At 36.1% G+C, this 25,719-nt stretch overlaps 1 protein-coding gene across 1 annotated transcript in view; it reads right to left on the bottom strand.

The window, feature by feature from the left end:
- LOC122787367 (protein-lysine 6-oxidase-like) overlaps window positions 1-25,719 on the bottom strand; it is a 407,094-nt gene that overhangs the window by 85,867 nt on the left and 295,508 nt on the right. The window contains exon 3 of the mRNA XM_044054026.1: window positions 2,738-2,875. Within this exon, the coding sequence (XP_043909961.1) occupies window positions 2,738-2,875 (138 nt within the window). The remainder of the gene's footprint in view (window positions 1-2,737; window positions 2,876-25,719) is intronic.

The raw sequence follows: 25,719 nt of genomic DNA, 5'->3' as shown, positions 1-25,719 counted from the left end.
AAACAAACACCATATTATGGTATTAAGCAGGGGATTGACTTTTGTGCCTTCTGCTAGGGATGACTTGATAAATACCGTAAGCGCACTTAGAGTGTTTGTCAGAAAATTTAATTTAAAATGCTTATTTAAAGACTGTGACAACTTTAACAAGGTTCAGGATAAAGCATTATTTAGAAAACCTAGCATGTTTAATCCAATTATAAGGCCAGAATTGGAAGCTTTTATGTGAGAATCATGTGATAAAATTACTGTACGACAAAAGTGAACCTGTATTTTATAATTTAAACAAAGAAGAAAAATGCATTGATTGAGTTAAAAAATGACACTAAGCTGTATATTACGAAAGCAGACAAAGGCAGTGCAATTGTGATGCTTAATACAACATTTTATGTAGAAAAAATGACCTTAATGCTAAATGATGATACGTTTTACCAAATAACAACATGGGCATCTGTTAGAAAAGCATATGAAGTTGTTGATGCTTATATAGAATAACGTTTTTTAGATAATTTGATTGACAAAGAGACAGTGGAGTTTTTTAGAATAGAAAAACCCAAACTGAGAAGTTTTTTTGGACTTCCTAAAATCCATAAAAACCTGAATTGTCCTTATTTTAGACTGATAGTAGCTAGTCAAGGCAGTAAGACTGAACCTCTAGCCATCTTCATAGATAAATATTTACAAAAGTTGGTCGTACAAAGCAAATCTTATATCAAAGATTCCTTTGAATTTAAAAGTTTAGTGAATAATGTCATAATGAATGATTCCATGTGGTTGGTTACAGCAGATATTGTTTCATTATATACCGTTATACCAAATGTAGAAGGGTTGGAAATGATGAATAGGGAGCTTTGTACTTCAGGATTATTTTATACTAGACAAGTGAGATTGTTTACAGAAATGTTGGATGTTATTTTATCATACAATTTTTTTGAGTATAATGACGAAAGATACAGACAGAAAAATGGTGTAGCTATGGGGGCTGCTATGGCCCCCAGCTAAGCAAATATAGTCCTGATGAACTGGGAAAAATAAGTTATTTTAGAATCAGTTTTTGCAAAACATATCATCATGTACAGACATTTTATTGATGATTTGTTTTTTATTTGGGAGGGTTCCGAAAAAGAACTCTTAGATTTTATTAAACATGTGAACGAATCCACTAGTTACCTTCAGTCGGCATGTAATTATAGGAAGGACAACATTATTTTTTTGGACCTGAATGTGTACAGACCTAGCAGTGCTTTAAAAGTGAAGATTTATAAGAAGGAAGTGCAAAGCAACAGCTTTCTCCACTACAATAGCATGCAAAAGTTTAGCCTGAAAAAAAACTTAGTGAAGGGGCAATTCACTAGAATAAGCAGGTTAACAGATGAGGCAGTATTTTTTTAAAAAGAATGTGAAGAGCTTAAAAGGAAATTTCAAGAAAGAGGGTACCCCAAGGACATCATTAAAAATTCCTGGATAGAAGTAAAAAAATGTAAGGGAAAATAAGGTAGTAAATGTAAATAGCAAATCAAAAGAAAATGAAAAGGATTGTTCCTTAGGATGTATTTTAGACAATTCAGTAGATGAAAGTAGAATCAAAGGAATAATTAAGAATAATTGGAGATTCTTAATGAATTTTCAAGAAATTAAAATTGTTATAGGGGGAGACCCTGTCTTTGTCTCTAAAAGAGGAAAGACTTTAAAAGACTTTTTTAAGAAAAGGAACTTATGCTTAAGTATGCCTGATGATTTGGAAATGGGGATGAAAAGATGTGACAGTTGTAAGTTATGTCAATGTATGAAAGAAGTCAAGAATTTTATAGTGACAGCAAGAAGCTTTGAAATTAGGTTGAATAATCTGTATAATAATTTCAGGTCCAAATATGTGGTATACATGATTTGTGTGAATTACGTCCAGCATTTTATATAGGAAGAACAATTATAGAATTCTACATGCGAGTGAATGAACATATAAGAGCAGTAGACAAGACTGATGTAAGCAATGCCTTGGCAAAGCATGCTAAACAAAAACATTTGTTAGAAAAAATAAGGCAGTCAATGGTTCTGATCATAGGTTTGATGCAGAAGATGAACTGGATTGGAAAGAATATTGTTGGCAAATCAGGCTGAATGCATGTGCATACCCTGGTTTAAATGATAGAGAGAATTTTAAAGTTGTTCTTGGAGGGAAAGGGTTAAGGCATTAAGTGCTTTGCATCACATGTTATTGTTATTAAGTATTTAAATAAGCTTGTACATTATACAATTTGGTCTGAAGTAGTTCCATGAAAGGAATGAAAGCGCTTACCAGTTGAATTTATTTTATATAATAAATTAATGTTGTGTTTTTAGTCATTCATTTTTTATTAATGTTTATTTCTATTTACAGCATATACTCTGGGCCTTTTGTGTCCTGATGTTAGGTTCCACACTGAAATAGAAATGTTTTCTTTTGTTTTTATGGCTGCAGATGTACCATTCAAAAAGGTCATCAGCTACTCAATTGCTAACTCTCCTAACACAACTGCTCCTTTTTTTGAAGACTAGAAGATAAAGACATGCAAGTAACATTTAAATGACCTTAGATAGAAAGAAATTCACTATAACTCCTGGACGCATGTGGCTGTGACAGCAAAAAAAACAGTGACCATGGTGGCAAAATGCTGAACCTCAAACAGTGACAAAACAAACTGAATAGAATACAGGGAAATTGATGCTAGACATATATCCAGGAGTCTGATGTACTCACTGATGACAGCTGTGCCACTCCCAGGCATGGCGAGGTTTAACTGGCAAAAAATCGGCTGTCCCTTGGTTCTTCACTCTTTGAGGGAAACGTAGCAGCACTCTGAAACTGATATCTGTGACCCCAGGTCTATAGGCAGTTCTGCAGGTAAAATAAAAACAAAACAATTTTTTTTCCTGATCACCACAAAAGGAGTACAAATATCTAGCCACACAGTACCCATTCTCTATGCTACATCACAAAGCATCAATGTAAAAGATTTACTGTAACACTCAAGACCCTTAAAATGTTAGGGTCTATATCTTAGAAACTGGCACTATACTCTGTGTGTATTTTTAATACACAATTACAACTATGCAATTTTGTAGTTAAATTAGTTTCACAATTTGCCACTTCAGATTTTAATAAACAATCAGCACTTCTACCTAACCATTGTGTGACTGAGACAGTTGTAATCATCAGTGAAATTAAATTCTGGATGTTCTACTAGCTATTAGAAATAGTCAGATAGGACTGTTGTTAAAGTAATAGTTCTAGTTCCAACAATGTAAATGACTTTAATGCAGCACTGTAACACACACATACACACACAAAAAAAAAAAAAAAAAATATATATATATATATATATATATATATATATATATATCCCCCTTTCGGATCACTGTACTGAAGTCACAAAACTTTGAACATCATACGACCGAGACCATATGTTCGAAGTTTTGAAACTTCAAAACTAAAATAAAAAAATAAAAATAAAAACAAACATTTTTTTTTTTTTTTTTTTACATTTTTGCAAGGGGAGCAAGTCCCCCTACACCCCCTGCTAATTAAATATACCAACTCCAAGATCACACTACAGTGAGGAAATTTTCCTGTTCTGTGTTGTATGGTGATTTCCATTCAAAATGTTCAAAGTTTTAAAACTTTGATCATAAAGTCTCAGCCATATGATGTTAGAAGTTTTGAAATTTCGGTGATCCGATAGGGTCCCACCATCTATATATATATATATATATATATATTTATCAGGGTAGTGCACTGATCAATACTGACCAATTTCAAGCTTAACATGGGTGAAATACAAAGCATTTCACAAGCAAGACATGCAGATTTGAAAGCAATAACAGAGTAGCTCAGACTAATTACATAGAAAACACAGTATTTATACATTGTAGTGAACAAGCAGCATGCAATGTACTATCAAGCAGAGTGTAATGTACAATCTATGCATTAGTTACTCAATTGGGTCAGTTTTCAGTAAATCTTCGGAGAGGAGCAGGGACTTGTAAAGGAGACAGGTATAGTGTGTTAGGTGATATGTCCTGTGTTGAAGCAGGAGCTTTGGCTTAGATGAAGACTTTTTTTTAGTTTGTGTTTTTTAATTTGGAATAAGTGTTGATTATCTTTAGGTCAATGGGGAGAGCTTGCCAAAGATTAGGTGCCTGAGAGTGGAAAGCTTGTGCAGGGCTGCGGAGTTTGGTTCTAGGGTTATTGAGAGTTGGTGTGGCTTGGCAGTAGTGTCTCAGGCTGTACGAGAAGTTTTTTCATGGCATCTAGCTACAAGGAGAATAGATCTGTGGAGCTGAAGTAGTTTGTAGAGTTGGGATCCTAACAGTAGGTTAGATCTTTGTTTTATGGGTAGCCATTTGGCTTTTTCTAGGGTGATAGAGTGATGCTCACTGACAGGTGAGTTTGTAATGAATCAGCAGATGCTGTTAGAGGCAGTCTGGAGTGTGGCAATGTTTTCCTTGGAAGCAGAAGCAAATATTGGAAGCCCATATTCAAGATGAGAAAGGAGAAATTCTTTGCCAATGGCTGATATGGATGGTTTGGATAGAAAAGGAAAGATCTTTTTGGTCCAGAAGAGGAGGGAGTTTATTTTGGCTCTCACTTTGTCAATGTAAAAGTGGAAGCATAGTTTTGGTCTTGGTGGGGTTAAGAAGTAGTTTGTGGGTTATGAGCCATTGGTGGAGCTCATGTAAGTTGGTGTGAGAGTGACTTGATTGGTAAATGACCATGTCATCAGCATAGAGGATAAGTGGGAGAAGGGGGAGATGTTTATTAATGAATATGGAGAAGAGGAGGGGGCCAAGAATGGGTCCTTGTGGTATACCTTTAGTAATAGGTGTGGATTTTGATTTTCACTCTGAAGTATCTGCCAGTGAGGAAGTTTTTAAACCAGGGATCAGCACCTGAACTGATACTAATTTCAATTAACTTTGGAAAAGGTGCAGATTCTGATTGGGGGGCTCCTAATTTAACTCTGAAGTGCCTGTCAGTGATGACGTTTTTTAAATCAGAGAGCAGTATCTGGACTGATATTAATTTCATTGTGTTTGTTTATTTGGAGAAGATGGTGGTCAATGAGGTAATTCTATATATAGGGCACCAGGAGGCCATTGTCAAAATGTTGTAGGGTGTCATCTATTAGAGGCAAAAGTACTCTTATAATACTTCATCTAGGCTCGACTCTCTCTCTCTCTCTCTCTCTATATATATATATATATATATATATATGCATGTATATTTTTTCTAGAAGTTAAGACTGAATTGGGTGGATGGCTATTGATTAGTCAGAAGTGAGAGGTATCTTTTGTGTTGATTTGCTTTCGGAGGTGGTTTAATTAGAGCAGTTTTCCAAATCTGTGTTATGATGATTTCTGTGAGATATACATTATATATGTGGGTGAGAGGAAGACATACATGATCTCTGCAGTGATATATGAACCAGTGGGTTATGCTGCCAGATCCAGGAAGGATGTCAGTAGATGTATTTTTATGTAGAATAGTGACTTCTTTGGGAGATGTACATTTGAAATGGGAGAAAAGGATGAATGGTGGTAGGGTTGGCAATGCATGATCTGTGGGAAATGTGGAGTTTACTGATAAGCAATTGCTAAATTCTTTAGGGAAATCTTCTGGGGAATGTCTTTCTGTACTACATTTAATGGTGTTTGTAGACAGGGCATCATGAGCAGAGGGTTTCTTCCTGTAAGAAGGCTAACTTCTTTCCAAAAGAATTTGGGGAATGTAAGAGGGTAATTTGTTTCTTAGTTTGGAGATTTCTTTTGTGCTTTCTGATGGACTTCTTGGCTAGATTACGAAAGACTATAAAGAAGGTGTGGTTGTTAGTTGTGGGGGTTTGATTCTATTTTTGAAATGCTTTATCCCTTGGAGTTAGAAGATGTTTGAGCTCAGTGGATAGCCATTCAGCTTTGTTATGTTTATAAAACCTGTGGACAAGTGGAATAAATTTGTCTTGCAGCTGGAGTAAAAGTTGGTTAGGCTTACAGCTGCTTTATTAGAGTCATGTAAAGAGAGTATGTAGTTCCGGTTGTAGGCTACAAGAAAGATTATGAGTTTGTCTAGATTTGTGTTACTTTGGTTTCTGAAGGCTTTTAATATTTGTGGCAATTTCATAGGTTGGTTGACAACTGTAAAGGTGATTGGGCAGTGGTCACTTAGTGATGGTGGCAGAATGTTCATGTTGGCAATAGAGTTTGGTATGTTTGTAATAATCAGGTTAAGTGTGGAGTGTCTGGACGACCTGAGGTTAGGTCTTCTTAGTTCTTTTATGAGTTGAAGGAGACCGAGGTCTGCTAGGAAAGTACCCATGTCAGATGAAAGTGAGCCAAGATAATGAAGATTGAAGTCACCTAGATTAATTATGTTATTATTTCTGGGGCAGTTATTAGGAATGTAGATAAATATCTATATAAAAGTCCTTTTCATCCATGACCTAATTACTAATAATGTATCAGGTTCAGGTACAGTTCCAGAAAATACATCAATCAGTTCTAAGACTAATTAATGTTTGCTTCAGCAGAAAGGTAAACATGTAGGCTTATCACAAAATGTTAAGTCCCATTTCTATTGCTGGGTTACCTGGATCGCTCATAAGTAGGTACCATCATTTTCAGAGAACGAGGTTCATCTCTTTTGTCCTCTTACTGGTGGCATATCAAGACATGAATGTGTAGAGTCAGATTAAATGCCTATAATCTGTGTGTATTATTTATATTGGGAGAGTAAAACAAAACTCAGTGTGACCCAATTTACTTGTTTTAAGCATTTTCATTCAATATCTTATTAATTTTATTTATTTATTCTTTGTTAACCAGGTTAGCCTCACTAGGCTAGTGGCCTCTTTTCAAGGGAGACCCAAAGTGGTATTTATATTTCTAAGGGGAAATTTGGCCAGGACATCAGTTACAGTAATCGCGATGAGCACCGTCAGCAATTATGATCACTTGTCTTGGTCCTAGTACAGTGAAGACTGGGAGGACATTGCACATTATGGAAATCCGAAGTGGGGGGGGCAGAGGTGAATGCCAGCTTGGGAGATGGATTCAGAGATCCTGATTCAATAAAAGCTGTTTGCAGAGTTGGAAAATGACACAGAGAAGTGTGTCATTGCAACCCTTCAATCAGGAGGGTTGCAGGATGATATATCGTGTGATATGATAAATCAAAATGAACCTGAAAACAGCAGTGAAGTACCATGGGGAGACATAATGGAGAAGATAAGGGAGGAGGAGACAGCAGAAATCATGGAGGAAAATAAAGAAAAAAACCCAGAAAGCATATACTAAGACAGTGATCAGCACATTAAAAGAAAAGAAAGACGAACCAGAGAACTTAAATAGAAGAACATTAATAGTGAGAGTGCAAAATAAATGTGAAATGGCACTAAATAGTTATGAGGTATGGGTCAATGTTATTTTACCTCTGAGCATTACAATTCATGAGGTAAGATTATTTATTCTTATAAACAAAGAAACTTTTTATGACATTATTTTTGAGACTGGGAAAAGCAATGAGAACTTTATTAGTAAATTTGAAAAAAAAAATGAAAATCCATGGAATGAATATGTGACAAAGGGTGCTTTTAGAGAAACAAAGAAAAAAGTTAGATACACAATTTCAGACTAGGATAGAGGGACTTTAAAGAGACACTTGAAAAAGATTGTAAAAGTACATAATGACAGGGGTTTATGGACTGCCTGATGGGACAGCAAGTTGTTTTAAAAAATGAAAATGGTAAGATTATACATATACCAAATATTACAAATGGTGAAGGGAACCACGGTTTGGTAAAGTACTGTGTCAAATGAGAACACGTTATTTATGTGGAAAAGAGGGTCACTTTGTGAATAATTGTGAAAAAGTAGGTGTTATATTTGTGGAAAAAAGGGGCATGGGGCAAATGTTGTGAACTGGAATGTTATAAATGTAAATAAAAAGGACATTTAGCAATGGATTATAAAGAAATAGAATAAGAAGGTGAAAATAAAATTGAAGAAAGTAAAGAAGCAGGAAAGAAAACGATAAGATAAAACAAAAAGAAGAGATAATAGTGACAAAAGAGAAGGAAGTCAGTGAGAAAGAACCGAACAGAGATGTAGAAGAAATTTCAGAATTTAGTGATGATGTAGATATAAATTGGACTGTGGTAAAAAAAATATCTATAAGTAAAAGAGTTAAAAATATAAATAGGAAATTTAAGGGCATAAAGGTAAAAGATAGAAAAATGGAATGGATAAAAAGAAGAAATTAAGGGAAGGAAAAGTAATAAATAATACTTGACAAATTAAAAAATAAAGGAAGCATTAACCTAAGAGTACTATCAATAAATGTAAATAGTCTTATAAATGTAACAAGAAGAATAGGAATAATAGAATGGTATAAAATTGTGATATACATATAATTGTATTGGAAGACAAAAAGTTTATAACAAAAGAAGAAATATTACAGACAGAAAACCTATGGAATGGCAGATTCTGATTTAACATCTCATCTGAAGGATGAGATACTCAGGAGTGCAGCACCCCACTTATGCTGCACTGCAGTGGGAATAGAACTTAAGGAATATAATATGGAATATAGAAAATAAATATTGTTCCAGAATTGCAATTTTATGCATGAGAACAGTTAAGATATTAGACAGGATTTTAGTTAGAATGAGTTGATTAACTGTCATGGATATTAGATGGGAAGAAACTATATATTGAATTATAACATTTTATGGTTATGTAATGGTTAAAGAAAGAGAAATTTTATTGTCATGTTATTATTATTGTCAAAGGGTAGTTTGTTAGGGGTAGCCGCATGACTAGCTCAGAACAAGATTTTCACAAGGAATGTGAATTGTTGGAGAGGATGTTTGAGGAGAGGGGCTACCCAAATGAATTTGTAGAAAGGATAAGAAGGGAGGTTGAAGAAGGTAGGATGGATAGGTTCGCCCCCATTTACAAGAGCTCTAATGTTAACAACATTTCTAATATTAATACAGAGAAGGAATTTGCAACTGGGAACAATAATGAGGGTCATGAATTTTCCCAGGCTTTGGTCCTCGAATATAACAAAATAAATGGTTCGGTCAGGAAGATATTCTTTAGAGAATGGGACAAGTTTCTCTCACTTACTGATATTGAAGGTATCGCTAGTATCCCCAAAAAAGTGATTTATAGGAATGCTAGGAACCTTGGTAATATATTGGAGAGTAATAAATTTCAAACCACTCGTAAAGTGACTAGAAAGGGCACCTATAAATGTGGGCATTGTAGACAATGCCGCTATGTTATAAATGGTGATGGCTATTTTATAACAAGCAGAAATAAAATGATTAATAGCCAGGATTACTTCAATTGTGACACCAAGGGGATAGTGTACCTGGCTTATTGTGAAACATGTGGGGCTTTTTACATAGGGAAATCTGAAAGAGCCTTAAAGAAAAGAATCTATGAGCACACTTATGAAATTTCTATTAAGAAGGAAAGTAATGCTCTGTACAAGCATAGCAGAACATGTAAAGAATATAAATATACATTTTTAGTCATAGAGAGCATTTCACAGGACATTAGAGGGGGGCCCTTGGGAAACCAGAATTGAATACAGAGAGCTGTGGTGGCAAGTGGCCCTCAATGCGGATAAATTTCCAGGGCTCAACGATACCATCTCTATCCTACCATTACTTAAATTAAGAGCTGCTAAATTATAGAGGATCCACACTCTGTGACAATTACTTCATATGACCACTAGAGTGCTCCGTTATGCACGTTATAGGTTCATAAATATGGAAAAATGTTTTTACAATGTATTTTTATATCGTTTTATGAGTATCAATATTTATATCTACATTTATATTTATTGCATTATTGTATAATTTATTGAGACAAACTGATTTTATATTTGTTGAAGACATTTATCAACATTTTAGAAATGCATATACATATTCAAATTTTTCATGTTTTTGTATGGCTTATCTACGCAAGCAATGTAAATAATTATTTAGAATATATGTATTCATGAGATAGTTGGTTATAGCTTTATGCATTTGCAGTATTTTATATGATATAACATTATTTTTTCAAACATGTTTTATATGCATTTTATCTTATTCTATGATATATCTTTAAATATTTAAATGTTCCTAATTAACTAATTGATGGTGTTTGTTACATAAGGGAGTTCTTTTGATGTACTGATCGTCTGATGAAGTCAAGAAGTTGACGAAAACGTGTTTTTTTGTTTGTTAATGGATTAAGGCGTTTTGGTCTTGTTTGGAAGCCTTTCCACAATATATTTTGTACAATAAACGTGATTGACTTTATTTCCTGGTGGCGAGAGGTCTGTCTTCGTGACTGCTGCTTGTTTTTGTGGTTCTGGTCTGTTTGCAGTTCCTGCTTTGTGGTTAATTATTTCAATAAATGTTAGATTATGTTATAGTGAACATAAATATAATAACAATGGGGGATTTCAATTGTGACTTAAGAAGAAGAAGAAAAAAGAAAAAGGGAAAAGATACACACAAATGAAGTATTGAAATATGGAAAGTTAGTTTTATTGAAAGGAAAAGGATGGACATATGTAAGAAATAAGTTTAAAACAGATATTGATTATTTTATAATATCAGAAGGGATAAATATAACAGAAGAATAATTAGTAAGGACAGGATTTTCAGATCACCTTGCGATATGGGTAGAGATTGAATAAAATAAATAATGCACTAAGAGAGGAAAAGGAATAAAAGAATAAATGAAAAAGAATGGAATATAGAAGGTAATGGAGAAGACATAACCACACAATTATGGAAAAAAACATTTAATAATGATACCATTTTACAAAAATTGGACTGAATGGTGGGTAGTATTTAAGAATTTGTTTATGTTTGGGAAATGAATAAAACAAAGAGAGAGAATGAGGAATGTGTAATTAAATATGATAGAGTTTTTGAAAATTTAGAACATAATAAAATAGAATTCTATGAAAAAAAAATATATGAAAAAATAAAGAAAAAATCAAAAGTTTACTATTTAAACACATATATTTATTTCAAGGAAAAAAGAAGAGGTATCAGTGTGCTTAGAAAAAGAAACAATTCAAAAGAAAATAGTGTAATAAGACAAATGAAGAATAAAAATAGAAAAATTAAGAAAAATCAAGCAAAAATTATGGATACAGTGGTGGAATGTGTAGAAGATTGTATAAAAGGAAGGGAAGGAGAGAAATTCAAAAGGATTGGCAAGTTAAAAACTTACAGATTTAATCTCTTTTATCACTATTATTTCCATAATGTGTAATTTCCTCCCAGCCGCCACTGTACTAGGACCAAGATGAGTGCTTGTGCTGATGGTACTCATAGCGATTATTATAACAGAGTAGTACTTAGAGCACTAGCATGTAATAATTGGGTACAGTATATATACCATTTACAAGAACAGTAGTGAGCAGTAGCATGTAATAACTGAGTACAGTATATACAACACTTACAAGAACAGTACATAGATCACTAGCATATAATAACTGGGTACAGTATATACAACACTTACAAGAACAGTACTTAGAGCACTAGCATGTAATAATTGGGTACAGTATATACAACATTTACAAGAACAGAACTTAGAGCACTAGCATGTAATAATTGGGTACAGTATATACAACACTTACAAGAACAGCACTTAGAGCACTAGCATGTAATAATTGGGTACAGAATATACAACACTTACAAGAACAGTACTTATATATATATATCTGTAGGCCTGAGGCCCTAGAGGTTTAGGCACTTGGTACCCCAGGTCTTCAGGGTCAAGTCTACTATCACAGGCAGAGTGTAAGGCAGATCTATCCCTGGATGCACTAGAAGTGAGAATTAATGCTCTCTCAGTCAGGAATCTATCAATCTACCCCCCCCCAGCTCTTTCATTGAACAGAAAAAAAAATTCACTGTAATAAGCCAGTCACATTGGATCTACCCCACCCCCATTTTGTCAAACTATTGCAAACTGCTTGCTGCAAATTTTGCAGATAGTTGCTACAGTTTATTTCTTTTTAAACTGTAGCAAACTGCTTGCTTCAAATGTAGTAGATAGTTGCTACAGATTACACCCTGCCTGTACAGAGCTCTACAGCTCTCAGATTTTAGCTAAAAAATCTTTTTTTACTTTTAAACTGTAGCAAACTGCTTGCTACAATGTAGCAAGCAGTTGCTGTAGTTTAAACCATATACAAAGTGCTACAGCTATCAGGTTTGTCTGCAAATGGAATACCAGCTTTTAAAACATCATATTGCATGAAAGAGAGAGCTCGGCCTCAGAGATTGCACCCACCCCTAACAGTTCATGCCCAGGAACATTGCCCCTTTGCATCACCCTGTGCTACTGCTTTATGCCTTTCTACCCTCACTCTAACTTGGTATTAGAGGAGAAGGGGGTACATCTATTTAGCTTTTATCTATCTATCTATCTATCTATCTATCTATCTATCTATCTATCTATCTATCTATCTGTCCATATATCTATTAATCTATTTATTGATGCTTGTTATCTGGTTAGATCTCTAAGCTATTTGGATCATTTTCAGGTTCATCCAAAAGATGTTAACATTTTAAAAGGAAACCAATAACATCCATAGAGTAAATTTGTCCAAATCATGATTGGACAAAGAAGTTTAAGATGTAATTCACGGATCTACTTCAAATTAATGAAATTTCAGTTACCTGAATTTTAAATGATTGAGACGATAACACTGAATCTGCATTTAGATGAACACTCACAACATTAATATTTTCACCAGGAAAAGGAGGTAGTCAGCCAACATGGACAAAAAAACAAACTAAAGCATATCAAACCCACCCAAGTGTGGGAGGGGCTTCACCCCACACCCCACATACCCCCCACACCCTCATAACTAAATATACCAAGTCAGAGATCACAATATAGTGGGGAAAAGGGAAAACTCCTGAATGCTAGCTGACGGACTCCTTCCTGGTGAAAATATCGGTGTTGTAAGTATTTGTTTAAAATACAACTCCGGTGTTATCGTCTCGATCATTTGAAATTTGGGAAAGTCTAAGTTCATTCATTTGAAGTAGACCCATAATTCACAGTTAGTGTATGCACAATGTTATTTACAAAACACTTATAATAAGAATTTGGAAAGGGGAGTGTTATAGGACAAGATATGGAAGTGGAGGAATTGACAGAAGAAGAGTGCAGGAGGGGAATGAAAGTAATATGGAATGCAGAGAAAGATGTTTTTCTATGAGAAGGCATCTACCCACTGTGGCTTAATACATAGCAACCTTGTGCAGACCTTTGCTTGTTTATAGTTGTCTATGGAGGTGAACAAGGCTTTTTTCTGGTAAGCCCCATTAAACCATTAGCTTGCTGAAAATGGCTTTGTTCAGCTGCATTTTGTAGTTGCTGGCCAAGAGAGTTGCTAAGTTCTAAGGAAATGTATGAGACCCTGAGACTCGTTTTGAATGCAAAGATAACTCTAAGGCTTGCATTACTAGTCTGCAAAGAGGATATGATTGTGTCCCTCCCATTTGTTTATGTGCTGGATGGCCATGGTGTTGTCTGTGATCAGATGCAGGAGTCGGATCACTGCTAATAGTTCTTTGATGCTGATATGCTGTTTACTGTGTTTCTGGCTCCAATGATTCTTCATCCTGAGGTTGCAGGTGTGTGCTGCCCTTTAAGTTAAGTCTAATGCATTGATTATCAAAGTTTTATTGTGAAAATACAGATGAAAATCATCTCCACATTGCCTTTGATTTCTGAACCCCACATCAAACATATGTATGCATAGCAGCTGCTGAAACCTCTTTTCTAGGGATTATGAATGCTGCTTCGAAAGGTTCTTTAGGTTCTACTGGATTTTGTTTGCATGTGGAGCCTTGCCACTGGTACTGTTTGAATGCTGGCTGACATGTAACCTAGGGGTCTGATGAACTCCCTTGTTATGAGGGGTGTCTTCTGCTGCAGTAAAAGGTGATCTAGGCACAAGATTATTTCCTGGAAGTAGGGAGACCTTTTTCAGGGTTGTATCAGGTAGACCCACTGAAAGACCTTGGATTTGAGGATCTGGAGACAACAGGGATTATAATGACACTTCGTATACAGTTCCTCATTGGAGTGGACATTGTAAATTTCAGTTATGCATGCCTTTGGACCTCAGGAAAGTTACTGCTGGGGCTAGACATTTTGTGAAGACCTGAAGCAATACAGTCAAAAGGGTAAAGCATTAAATTGGATGTCGCTCTCCCCTGCTGTGAACCTCAGGAGCCTTCAATACTGCTTGCATTTTGACATATATAGATACGCATTCTTGAGATCCCGAATAATTATACGTATTCTGTGTACAAACAATGGAAGATGGGGGGACTGCAGGATAAGCATTTTTTACTTAGGTACCTTTAAGAAAAAATTAGCTTGAAAAGGTCCAAAGTGGGCCTCCCTGGCCCGTATTTCTTGGTGACCAGGATCAACCTGAAGTAGAAAACTTTTCCTAACTCATAAAGTGATATCTGTCACTCTCTGGATCAGTAGGGAATATAGGAGGGGCAAGTCCAATTCTAGCAGATCCTTTAGAATTGGGAGTATTTCCATGAAATTCAGGAAGGCCTTTTATTCTATGTTGTACCCCAAAGGATGATATCTCAGTCACATTTGTCTAAGGTAATCACCACCCATTTTCTTTCCCTGAAAAGGCTCAGCCTATCACTTAGGAGATAGGGAAGAGGAATGGATAAAGTACGGGGAGACTGAAGGGTTGACTCTTTAGTCCTCATTGCTCAGATTGTTCTTTGGGGTTGCTACCAGTTATCCTATCAGACTTACCTTTTTCTTTGCCATTTTGGGTTCGCAAGTGCTTTCTTCTGCTTGGCCTGTCTATCTCTGAAGAAGCGCTAGTGTTTGTAGGGTAATTTCTGTTATATCGAAAGGCAATGGATGGAAAAGCTGCTCTACTATTTTCTTTTTTCCTCCATTTTTTTATTTCTTGGTGAGAGGGTGAAAAAGAAATCCATGTCCACAGGTGCATTAAGTAATTGTCCTTTATATCACCAAGGAGGGTCTAGATTCTTAGCCAGGCATGTGTCCTGATTATGAAATCACATAGCTGTAGCCCTAGATGTTCTAGCTATAATACTGCACCCACACGACATGACAGATTTGTCCACTATCTGTGCAGTATAAGCCAACCATGACACTTGTACGCAGAGTGTTTCATACTTGCTGTGTAGGGCAATATTTATAAGCCAACCTTGACACTTGTACACAGAGTGTTTCATACTTGCTGTGTAGGGCAATATTTATAAGCCAGCCTTGACACTTGTACGCAGAGTGTTCCATATTTGCTGTGTAGGGCAATATTTATAAGCCAGCCTTGACACTTGTATGCAGAGTGTTTCATACTTGCTGTGTAGGGCAATATTCTCAGTGTGTTTCAGAATGCCTTCCTAATACTTTGGCATGTTGGTCTGACAGTTAATGACCCTGAAAGCGAGGGTGGCAGACAAGTACACCTTTTCACCCAAACCTATCCAAAACCCTTTACTGCTTGGCTAACTTTTTATTGCAGTTTTTACTGAAGGGTTTTTATGTGTAACCCTTTTACCCTTTACTTGGGATATTTTTAGAATGCCAAGAGGTTTGTACATTACTTTGAACGAAGGGACTTAAAAGTAGTTTTAAATAAATATGCTCTGTTATTTGAACTCACCTTCCCTGTACTTTTGTGAAGACTTTCTGGTAATAGTTTACATAAGATTTGGTTAGATTTGATTGTAGTGGTGCCTTTATTAGCCTAATGAAATGATTTCTTCATCATCTGAATCATATCATGGGGGAGAAGGAACTCTTTGAAGTATACATGAAATCCTCATCATCTTAGGAGAAAATTTTTGAAAAAGTATTTTCTCTGAATAGGGGAGAAAGCCCTCTTTTTCATTTTAGTTGGCAAAAAAAAAAAAGAAGTGAGCCCAGGAAAATATCTTGGGGTAGAATTTCCAGTCCATAATGTGAGTGGGATTTAGAAAACCTTGTTCTTACTGAGAAGGATATGTTGTGGTTAACTGCAAGGTACAGTGGCTGGTACTGATTAAAGACAAATTTGGAGAAAAGATGTTTCTACTTAGCAGAGGAGCTGGCCATAAAGAGTAATTCACCAAATTTGAAAGACCACTTTGAAATACAGATCTGGCTCACCAATGGCTCAGAGCTACATGCTGTGATTTCCAGTGGAAAGCAACACGTGCACAGACCAAGTGAACAGCGAACACTGTGTAGGAGTTACTGCACAGTTACAGCAAAGTGTAGTAATACTGATTTGGTATTTTGGTAGTAATACTGATTTGGTATTTTGGTAGTAATACTGATTTGGTATTTTGCTTATTTGCTTCTAAATTTCCTTACCTAAACATGTGGTGAGTTTTACTGTTGGCTGCATTTTGGCATGATGTCACTACAATGTTATTTACTAGGTGAAATGGTACACTGACACTAAGACAGCTATGATAAACCTCAGTGTGGCACACTGCACCATATTAAATTATTACATTAATTATTTATGAAGGCTGTGTTTGCTGCCCTCTTTTTATCAAGGTGCTTTTCCTGCCCTCTTTTTATCAAGGTGCTTTTCACTCCTGTGTCTGCCATCCTTCAAGCTTCCCCCATGGGACTTCAGACTGTAGTTTACTCTGTACCAGTTGTCTCCAGTAAGGAGATAAGAGTTGTTCAATGAAGCCATCATCCAGGCAGCCATGAGGGTGCGTTGTACCTCTGTCAGTGCCTCTGACATTCACTTGCTACATCAGAGGTGGATGCCCTTCATTATGGCCTACCTCACAGACTGGTGCCTATAATCACTCATAACAGTTCATCCCTGACTGTGGCTAGAGTGTCCTCTAGCCATCATCCAGGTAGGGCTAGCTAATGTAGTAGACTGACACAAAGATGATCTTACTGTGTGTCCCCAGTTGAAAGGCACCCCCCCATTCAGACAGCAGGCTGCATCTTTCTGGGCATAAGCTGTTGAGACTTTGTTACCTAACTCTAACCTCACGTTTCCCCTTTCCGCGATGGTTGGCATAAGTTCTACTTCATTGCAGGACGTCCAGCATCCTCCCCTGATGTGTGTGTGTTTACTCTCACATACATACCTTTTGATAGTTTGGGAAGCCAAGCTTATGTCTCCTGTGTCAGTAGCCTTTATGCAAGCCTCTGCTTGCAGTAGAACACTGGTCAGTCAGGAACCACCTTCTTCTCCCCCCTCCCAAATGGGCAAGTCGGCCTTTACCACTCACTCCCACTCCTCCATTACCACTTCTTTCAGCTCCTGAGCTATTACTCAAACTTGGATTTTCTGACGCATAGTGACAGCCAAGATTTGCAGCCCTCTTTTAAAATCATAAGATGGAATTAAACATTCACTAGTCAGCTCATCTCAGGTTAGCATCAACCTCCTCTGTGTACTGTCTTTTTTTTATTTTTCATGTCAGTGTCTGTAACTCATAGAGTCCTGGCAGTGTTTAAGAGGTAATGCTTTTCAATGTACAGTAATTTAGATAACAGTTTCAGCTGGTGCAAAATTAAACATTAAAACAAATACTCAAGTCTACAATAATATGCCCAACAGGATTGCATATGAGTAATGATGAAAATACGGACATTACAAAATGCTAAAATTAAACCATCAACAGACATTTCTTTAAACAGGAATAACCTGTACTATGTGAACCTACAACATACAACCATATATGATAATTAACAATTACTCAAAGACTACCTTTGTTACATGGTATTGCTAATATTGACTTTTGCCTCTGAATAAAGATTTCACAAATATATATTATGTATGTATATATTTTATAAATAATGCTGCGGATGAAACACCTTCATCTGTATTCAGTTTCATAAATGTATGTAACTAAAATATTTTATTTAATGCTTACATATTTGTCACAAGCTCCAACTATATTCTGTTATAGCTGTTATTATTGGTTCTGCCTTCTTGGCTTGGGTCATTGCTTTAAAGGGTTTTAGGACCAGTTCACTTACCCTGTTAGCAAATGTACGTATGTAAATAAAAAAAAATAAATAAATAAAAATAAATAAAAGCTCTGTCCAGCCCTCACATTGAGAATATTATCATCATAAAACCTTTTTAGCTCCAAGGCTGTGCAAGATAAAAAGTAAAGAAATAAATAAATGCTTTAACATTTTAAGTTTGATACAGTTTAGTCATTTTGTGCCTTGTTGATGCCATTGTTTTTACCCCACAAAGGGCTAAATAGATAATGTGGTAGATTTTTTAAAAGAAAGAGCCAAAGTTCTAACCTTTCGGACTTCGGCCAGTATCTTTTACATCTTTTCTTCCTAAGGACTCTGTTGATGTAATAGGTTCACATACAGTTCCTCTGGAATGTCAGTTCTGTGACCCCCCCCCCCCTCTGTCTCTCTGTCTCTCTCTCTCTCTCTCTCTCCTTCTATTTTTGTTGCTGTTGTTTTACGTAGTGCCAAAATCAGAAATGTACTGTGTACAAGACAAGACTGTGCAAGCCATCTTGTTTGCAAGATTGGTTGATTTAGAAAACATTTCCAAAAACGAATAAAACCAACTTTGGATATAAGACACCTACGAACTCTGTATGTAGATATTTCTGTTGGGTTCCTTATCCCACTGAGTGCTCTGATGTGGTAGCCATATACCTTAAGCAACTCAGAAACAACTCTGACTGCATGGATACAGCAACAAAATATGGAAATAACCACACATTTGCATAGTGTTTTGTTTTAAGTATGCACCATTATTTCCTATGGACTAAATGCATAGAACTGGCAAAGGCCTTCACTGCATCATTCCATGCTAATGAATACAGTACATAATACAGCTCAGTTTTGCAAATATTTCACTCTGGAGGCTTTATGAATTCCACACAGTCTGTGCGTAGAATGCACCACTACAAAATGTATGATATAAACAATATGACAAAAAACAAAATTAAAGAAACAAATTTTGGTGGATAGCAGTTTTCTGCTGTACACTATATATAGAGGACTACACAGTGTAATACACAAGTAATAATTTTTTTAAACATAGGCTATTATACTGACTATGTTGGCCTTCAGCAGAACTACCATAAGAGATTTCAAGAGTAACACACAGACACATGCACAGCAATGCGTCGACAGTGCAGTGGTGCAGCGGTAGCATTGTCACCTCACAGCAAGAAGTTCTCTGGTTCGATTCTCAGCTGGGGTGCCTTCTCTGTGGAGTCTGCATGTCCTTCCTGCATTTGTGTGGGTTTTCTCTGAGTTGTCTGGTTTCCTCCCATGTTACAAAGACGCATCTGGAGCATTTCTCCCCGGGCCTCTGCTGAAAATTGGCGTTGTTCCAAGTCGGGCTTTCCCAGTTAACAAATGATAATAAAATAAAACACAGTAATGTCTTATCTTAGCAAAGGAACTTCCAGAACTTTAAATAATGGTTCGGCTACATTACCTGGTGTGGTCTATGGTCCAAAAATACATTCAGAACTGAACAGATTTCTGGCTTTTTGCTTTCATTTTCCAGTTTATTTAATTTCAAATATCAACTGTTTCAAAGAAGTAGATCCTGCATACAGCACACATATGTGGTATTCTCCATTTGTCAATTATCAGTGTTCATGCCAGGGATATGATAACAATAACATGATATGAAATGCAGTGGTAAAAACAGGCAAACACCCATGATTTCTTTCTCCAAAATGTGCTGAAAGATCTGTTCATTGTTGCTATGACAGATGTGACATCGTGAAACATCAAGGCAGTCAATTACAAAACTCATCTTCTTTTTATAGCTGTGTATCAGAATTTTTTCTTGCACTTTCTTTAGCTTATAGGTGACCGTGTCTTTGGAATGCTGGGGGTAATTCAGAGTTCTAGTTTTGAAGCAAACATCACATTTCCAGGTCCCTCATGACACAGACTAATTACCAAATGATGCAACACCATTTTGCAATAAATTTCCTTCACTTCTGGAGTAACTTAATGAAGCCTTTTACAGTGAAATTCCCTATTTTGGAAGCAGGATTAGCAGAGGCCTTTATGCATCGTTAACAATAACCCAAAGCCCAATCCTTTTTCAAAGTAGTAGAATATGTTACGCATTCTTTTATGTTCTGAAGTTCAATATAACACAAAGGACATGCGTTTTATAACAATGGGAGAACTCAATGCCACATTTCCATTTATGAATATAAGGCTTCATGATTTTATTTGCAAAAAACTGTAAATGGAAGCATCATGCATTCTGCCAGTTTCATTGGGGTACCATGACATTTCCTTTGGTGACTACACACTGAAATAAGGTGGATGCAGTATGTGTCCTTTATTAGTGAAAAAACTTTTTTTCCTAAAGTGGCAGCAACATTTAATGCTGTTCAGCACATTTTCACTTCATTTTCAAATGGCATTGAAACAGTCAATAATAACCTGAAATCTTCTTAGTGATTAGATGGTCATCTCAGACTCAGCCTGAACACATATATATTTTATCTTTTCTTCAGTAATATGCCCATAATAACATTTCATCATTAACTATGAATACAAATTTTAAAAATGTATTACATTGTTATATATCTGCTTCATGGTTGTGCAACCAATAGCTTATAAGGTAGGGGTCAACAGGATTTCATTAAACAGATAACTGCGGTCAGTGATTTTCAGATTTATCGGCGTAAGCATCCTATGTCAAAGGCTGGAGTTCAAGTGACATTTGTATCTTGGAGGACTAAACTACAACTTTTTACAGGCACTTGTACTCGAGCAAGACATTCTGAAATTGTTTATTAAAAACGAATGTCAATCTGGTACTCATATAGTCAAACACTTCTCGTTCAGATCCACGGCTACAGGTATGGGGCACTTTTTTTCTGCCAGTCAGCATACATGGATGACGAACTCCTACAGCCATGTGAGGTGTCTGTGAAAGAGAATGGCTAAGAATATTACGTTCAGACGTAGAGTCAATAAAGGAAATGGGCCAAGAGCAATTAGTCAGTAACCTAGTGTTACTACATAGAAGAGTGAACATTTATGAATGCGAAGACTGCAAGTATATCTAAGTTATTTCCACATCAAAACTCAGTGGAAACAAATCCTTCATCTGCCATTAAATAAGAAAATATCTGTCAACTTGTGCAGAAATGTATACATGGTATTCTTAAAGGCACTGCAAAATGTAGACATTTTGAAGCATTTTTTCCGGCCCTACATAAATTCATTCTTCCATGAATCTAACATGTTTTAGAATCTGAATTGCTGAGGAGTGATCAATCTTGTATATGCTGAGGGGAAAAATGTGGCCCAAGGCAATATAGTATTAAACATTCATGTCAGAATGCATCGAACATCAAAAGTCAGTACCAAAATAAGTAGAGGAATGCTTTAGCGGAAAACAGAAAGTGAGATCATTATATGGCACATAGCTGTGAAAACTCATTAAATCAATTTAAAGTTAATTACTTCATTTTTTATTACCCAAAAGCAGACTTTATAGTTATTAACTGCTAAATGCAAACTTTTGTAAAGAATGTTTGAATTCCTGTATTTTGTAATTATGAAGTAAAAAGGCAACACTATAAACAAACAGGTTTTATTCTTTCTGGAAAATTTTATTTTTTACGTGTGACTTTCTGTATACATTTGCATAAGTATTTTTAGGTAGTAAGTGCCTACTCGTATCGACGGTGGAGACAAATAAAAAAAAAGTTGAAGATCCATTCAGGCTTACTGGCATACTCAAACAGGAAACAGTCCAGAATTTCATCAGTCTCTTGCAGATAGATGCCAATGGAAGCAAAAAGGAACATATTTTAGATTAATTAAGGATTAGAGGTTGGACAAGGAGCAAGTGAATGATGTTTTCTAATGCTATTGCTTTGCTTTCTTAATTTCCTACCACTAGTAATATTCTCACAATTACATTTACAAATCATATTTTGATTTGCATTTTATTATTTCTTTAGAACTTAGTAACCAAGTAAAATAATTTGGCACAACTCTCTTTTTAGATGCAATCCAGATGGTTTAGTTTGTTTGCCTTGCTGTTAATCGAACTTTAAGTAGTCAGAGATTATTTTAATCATTGCAAAGAATGTGGGATATATTACATTTGCTTCTGACTTATTACATTAAGCTCTAAACCATCCTACAAGCTGCAGTTTTAAAATCTAACAGACATCAAACTCATTCTGTTCATCTATACTCAGTGTTTCACAAAATGCAACCAGTAAGCATTGCTATAATTCTGAATCAATTTATGTGGCAGGTAGCACAAAGACCCTTTTCAAGGGATTGCAGGTAACATCAGTTGTATTTCTTGAAAACCTCCTTTAAAATAAAAACAAATCTCTTAAAACATGATTATTATAACACAGCTTCTCTGAACTAGTTATATTTTTAAACTAGACTAGCTTGCTTCCATTGGCCAGACCCAAGTAACAGCTGTTTCAAATAATGTTCAACATTTTTGAAATTGGATGATTATTAGTTTAAACTGCAAAATGTGGCTTTTTTATTCAAAGCTCAAATCTATAATAGTCATCTGGAGAGAATGTTTACAGATCATATAGTAAGTGAATACAGGAGGCCCTTCAAATTCTAATATATCACTGTTATGCTTAATCTTTACTACATTTACGGAGAGTTAAAGCTATAGATTGGAAACAGTTTTTCAAAAGCCACACCTAAAATAAAGCAGGCCAAGGAAAAAGAAAGACAGACATGCAGGGTGAACAAAATAGCAGAATCCTGTTAAAAGAGCTGTCTGGGTTCTCGCAAAACACTTTTCTTTTTAAAGGAAGTAATTGTTAATTAAAGCCTATTGCTATTAAACCAGCACACATTCACACACACACACACACACACACACACACACACACACACACACACACACACACACACACACACATATATATGTATATGTGTGTATATACAATAATATGTATTCATAATTCATTGCGCTCATGCACTTTGTTTTTTGTACACTGAGAAGTTATTCTGTTTCTTTGTCATTGTGCAATATCTCCACTTAAGTCAATAAACTCTAGAAATTATATTGCATAATTTGTATTACTCAAACTGGATGAATATTGAGTTCTCAATGTGTGTCTATTCATGTGAATCCCCAGGACTGACATCCCAGCTAGAGACTGACATCCCAGCTAGACATTCCTATTTAAGACTGTAAATAAGGAAATCAGTCCTTCTGTAATTATTTTTGCAATGTGAACATTTCATTGTGGACTGTTTTATATATATAGGACACCAAGCTCATTTGAAAAGAATGTACAGCAACGTTTGCCAGTGAAAAGGGTAAGTAGTTTTTTCTTTGCCTTCACTCTGATCTGTGCAGTTCCTTCTGTACAAGGACCTAACCTGCTGTATTCAACTTGTTGAAAATTCAACCAGACAAATGAAATAAAAAGACATTTTGTTGAAGGCTCTTCTGCACCACACATCTGTGGACAAACCCCACAACCCCCAAACATATTTATACCAACTCCACAGTTAGATAACATGGAAAAAAGGGAAAATGCTTAAAACAAAAGAACCACTTAGAAATTCCACTGGCAGTAATTTTCTATGGAAAACAGCAAATGAGGAGTTCAGCTGAGTTGACTGAGTACTCATTCAGAAGGGTGTAGTTAGCCTATTGTTCATAATGATAATACATATTGTAACGGCACAGTAAAATGCTGCTTAATTATAATGGGCCCAGTTCCAAAAGACTTGCTGTCACTTACACAGAGACCAGGTCATTTGGAATCTGGCCCCCAGTGTAAGCCTGTGTATACACAGGCATTACAAAGAAGTAAGTCACTTACAATAAGAGCAAGTCTTTCAGAATCAGGGCAGACCATATCTCTCAAGTGTACCTCATTATGAGGAACATTCCTCATTTTAAGTCTCAAAAAGCCCATGTTCTTCATTGTTCTACATTTAAAGGGTCTGCCACACATCTACTGGTAAGCATTATTTGAACTCATAACCATCGCAAACAATACTGAATCATTAATGCATCAAAAGAATCTTATACAAGTGTAAAAGAACACATTTAGGTTCATAGGTTTATAGGATGATACTAGGCTACTGCCCCGGAGGCCCTTATAAGCCTAGCCAAGAAGGGTTGCACGAGTCGAGTTTGTTTTATGGATATGCAGCAACTTCATCAAGGCTGGGTCTGAAATGGCCTTGTATGCCAGACACAGGTCACCTCTGAGCAGTCTGTATGAGACTGAGTAGAGGGACAGGGCTTTTAGCCTGCCTGTATAGGATAGGTGTTTGAGACCCTGGATTTTCCTGGTCAGGAACCTCTGTGGTCTCTCCAACTGCTGCATGTGCTTGGCAAGGTACATGCCAAAGGGGGAATTGCACTCAGTAATGGGTCTGATAAGGGAGGAGTACAGGGATGTTATGACCTCCTTGTTCCTGGATGAAATACCCTTATTTATCAGGTGGGCCATGTAGAAAGCCTTCCATACAACGGAGGCAATGTGGTGGTCAAAAGTCATGTTGCTATCAAAGTCCCTCATGGCTGATTGCATGCTTAGTACATTATTATTAATGTGATAATTAGTGGGGATGACATTTTTCCCAAAGGGGATAGTGATGCATTTCTTGGCATTTTGAGGCCATGCTTCTGGCACCAGTCATTAGTAAGGCCCTCTTGCAGGATGGACTAGGGGAATTTAAGACAGTGCCCAGCTTGCAGTCATTTGCAAACCTGGTCAGCCACAGACCCCTGGTTTTGGCTTGCTCCTCAGAAAAGTATATCCCAAACAGTACAGGCCTCAAGACCAATCCTTGGGGTACACTGCTCGGTACGGATCTACTACTAGAGGTGGCTTCCCCTATTTTGACTGAATGGGTTTTATCAGTGAGACAGTTAGCCCTATGTGACCCTTCTAGGAGATGTTGATAATACCTTGTTAGTAAGCATTCCACATGTTGCCCATTTGTTACATATTATGAAAGGTAGTGTTCCACATTTTGCTCATATGTTCCACATTTTGTCCATTTATTCCATATTATGAAAGGTAGTATTCCACATTTTGCCCATGTGTTCCACATTATGAAAGGTAGTATTCCACATTTTGCCCATGTGTTCCACATTTTGTCCATTTGTTCCACATTATGAAAGGTAGTATTCCACATTTTGCCTGTGTGCTCCACATTTTGTCCATTTATTCCACATTATGAGATGTAGTGTTCCACATGTTGCTCATGTGTTCCACATTTTGTCCATTTATTCCATATTATGAAAGGTAGTATTCCACATTTTGTCCATTTATTCCATATTATGAAAGGTAGTGTTCTACATTTTGCCCATGTGTTCCACATTATGAAAGGTAGTATTCCACATTTTGCCCATGTGTTCCACATTTTGTCCATTTGTTCCACATTATGAAAGGTAGTATTCCACATTTTGCCTGTGTGCTCCACATTTTGTCCATTTATTCCACATTATGAGAGGTAGTGTTCCACACTTTGCTCATGTGTTACACATTTTGTCCATTTATTCCATATTATGAAAGGTAGTATTCCACATTTTGTCCATTTATTCCATTTTATGAAAGGTAGTATTCCACATTTTGCCCATGTGTTCCACATTATGAAAGGTGGTATTCCACATTTTGCCTGTGTGCTCCACATTTT

Source organism: Protopterus annectens, chromosome 13.part0 (assembly GCF_019279795.1).
Source record: "Protopterus annectens isolate FY-2018-M chromosome 13.part0, PAN1.0, whole genome shotgun sequence".
Taxonomy (NCBI): domain Eukaryota; kingdom Metazoa; phylum Chordata; order Ceratodontiformes; family Protopteridae; genus Protopterus; species Protopterus annectens.
The sequence above is the reverse complement of the archived record's forward strand: the minus strand, read 5'-3'. Positions and strand labels throughout refer to the sequence as shown.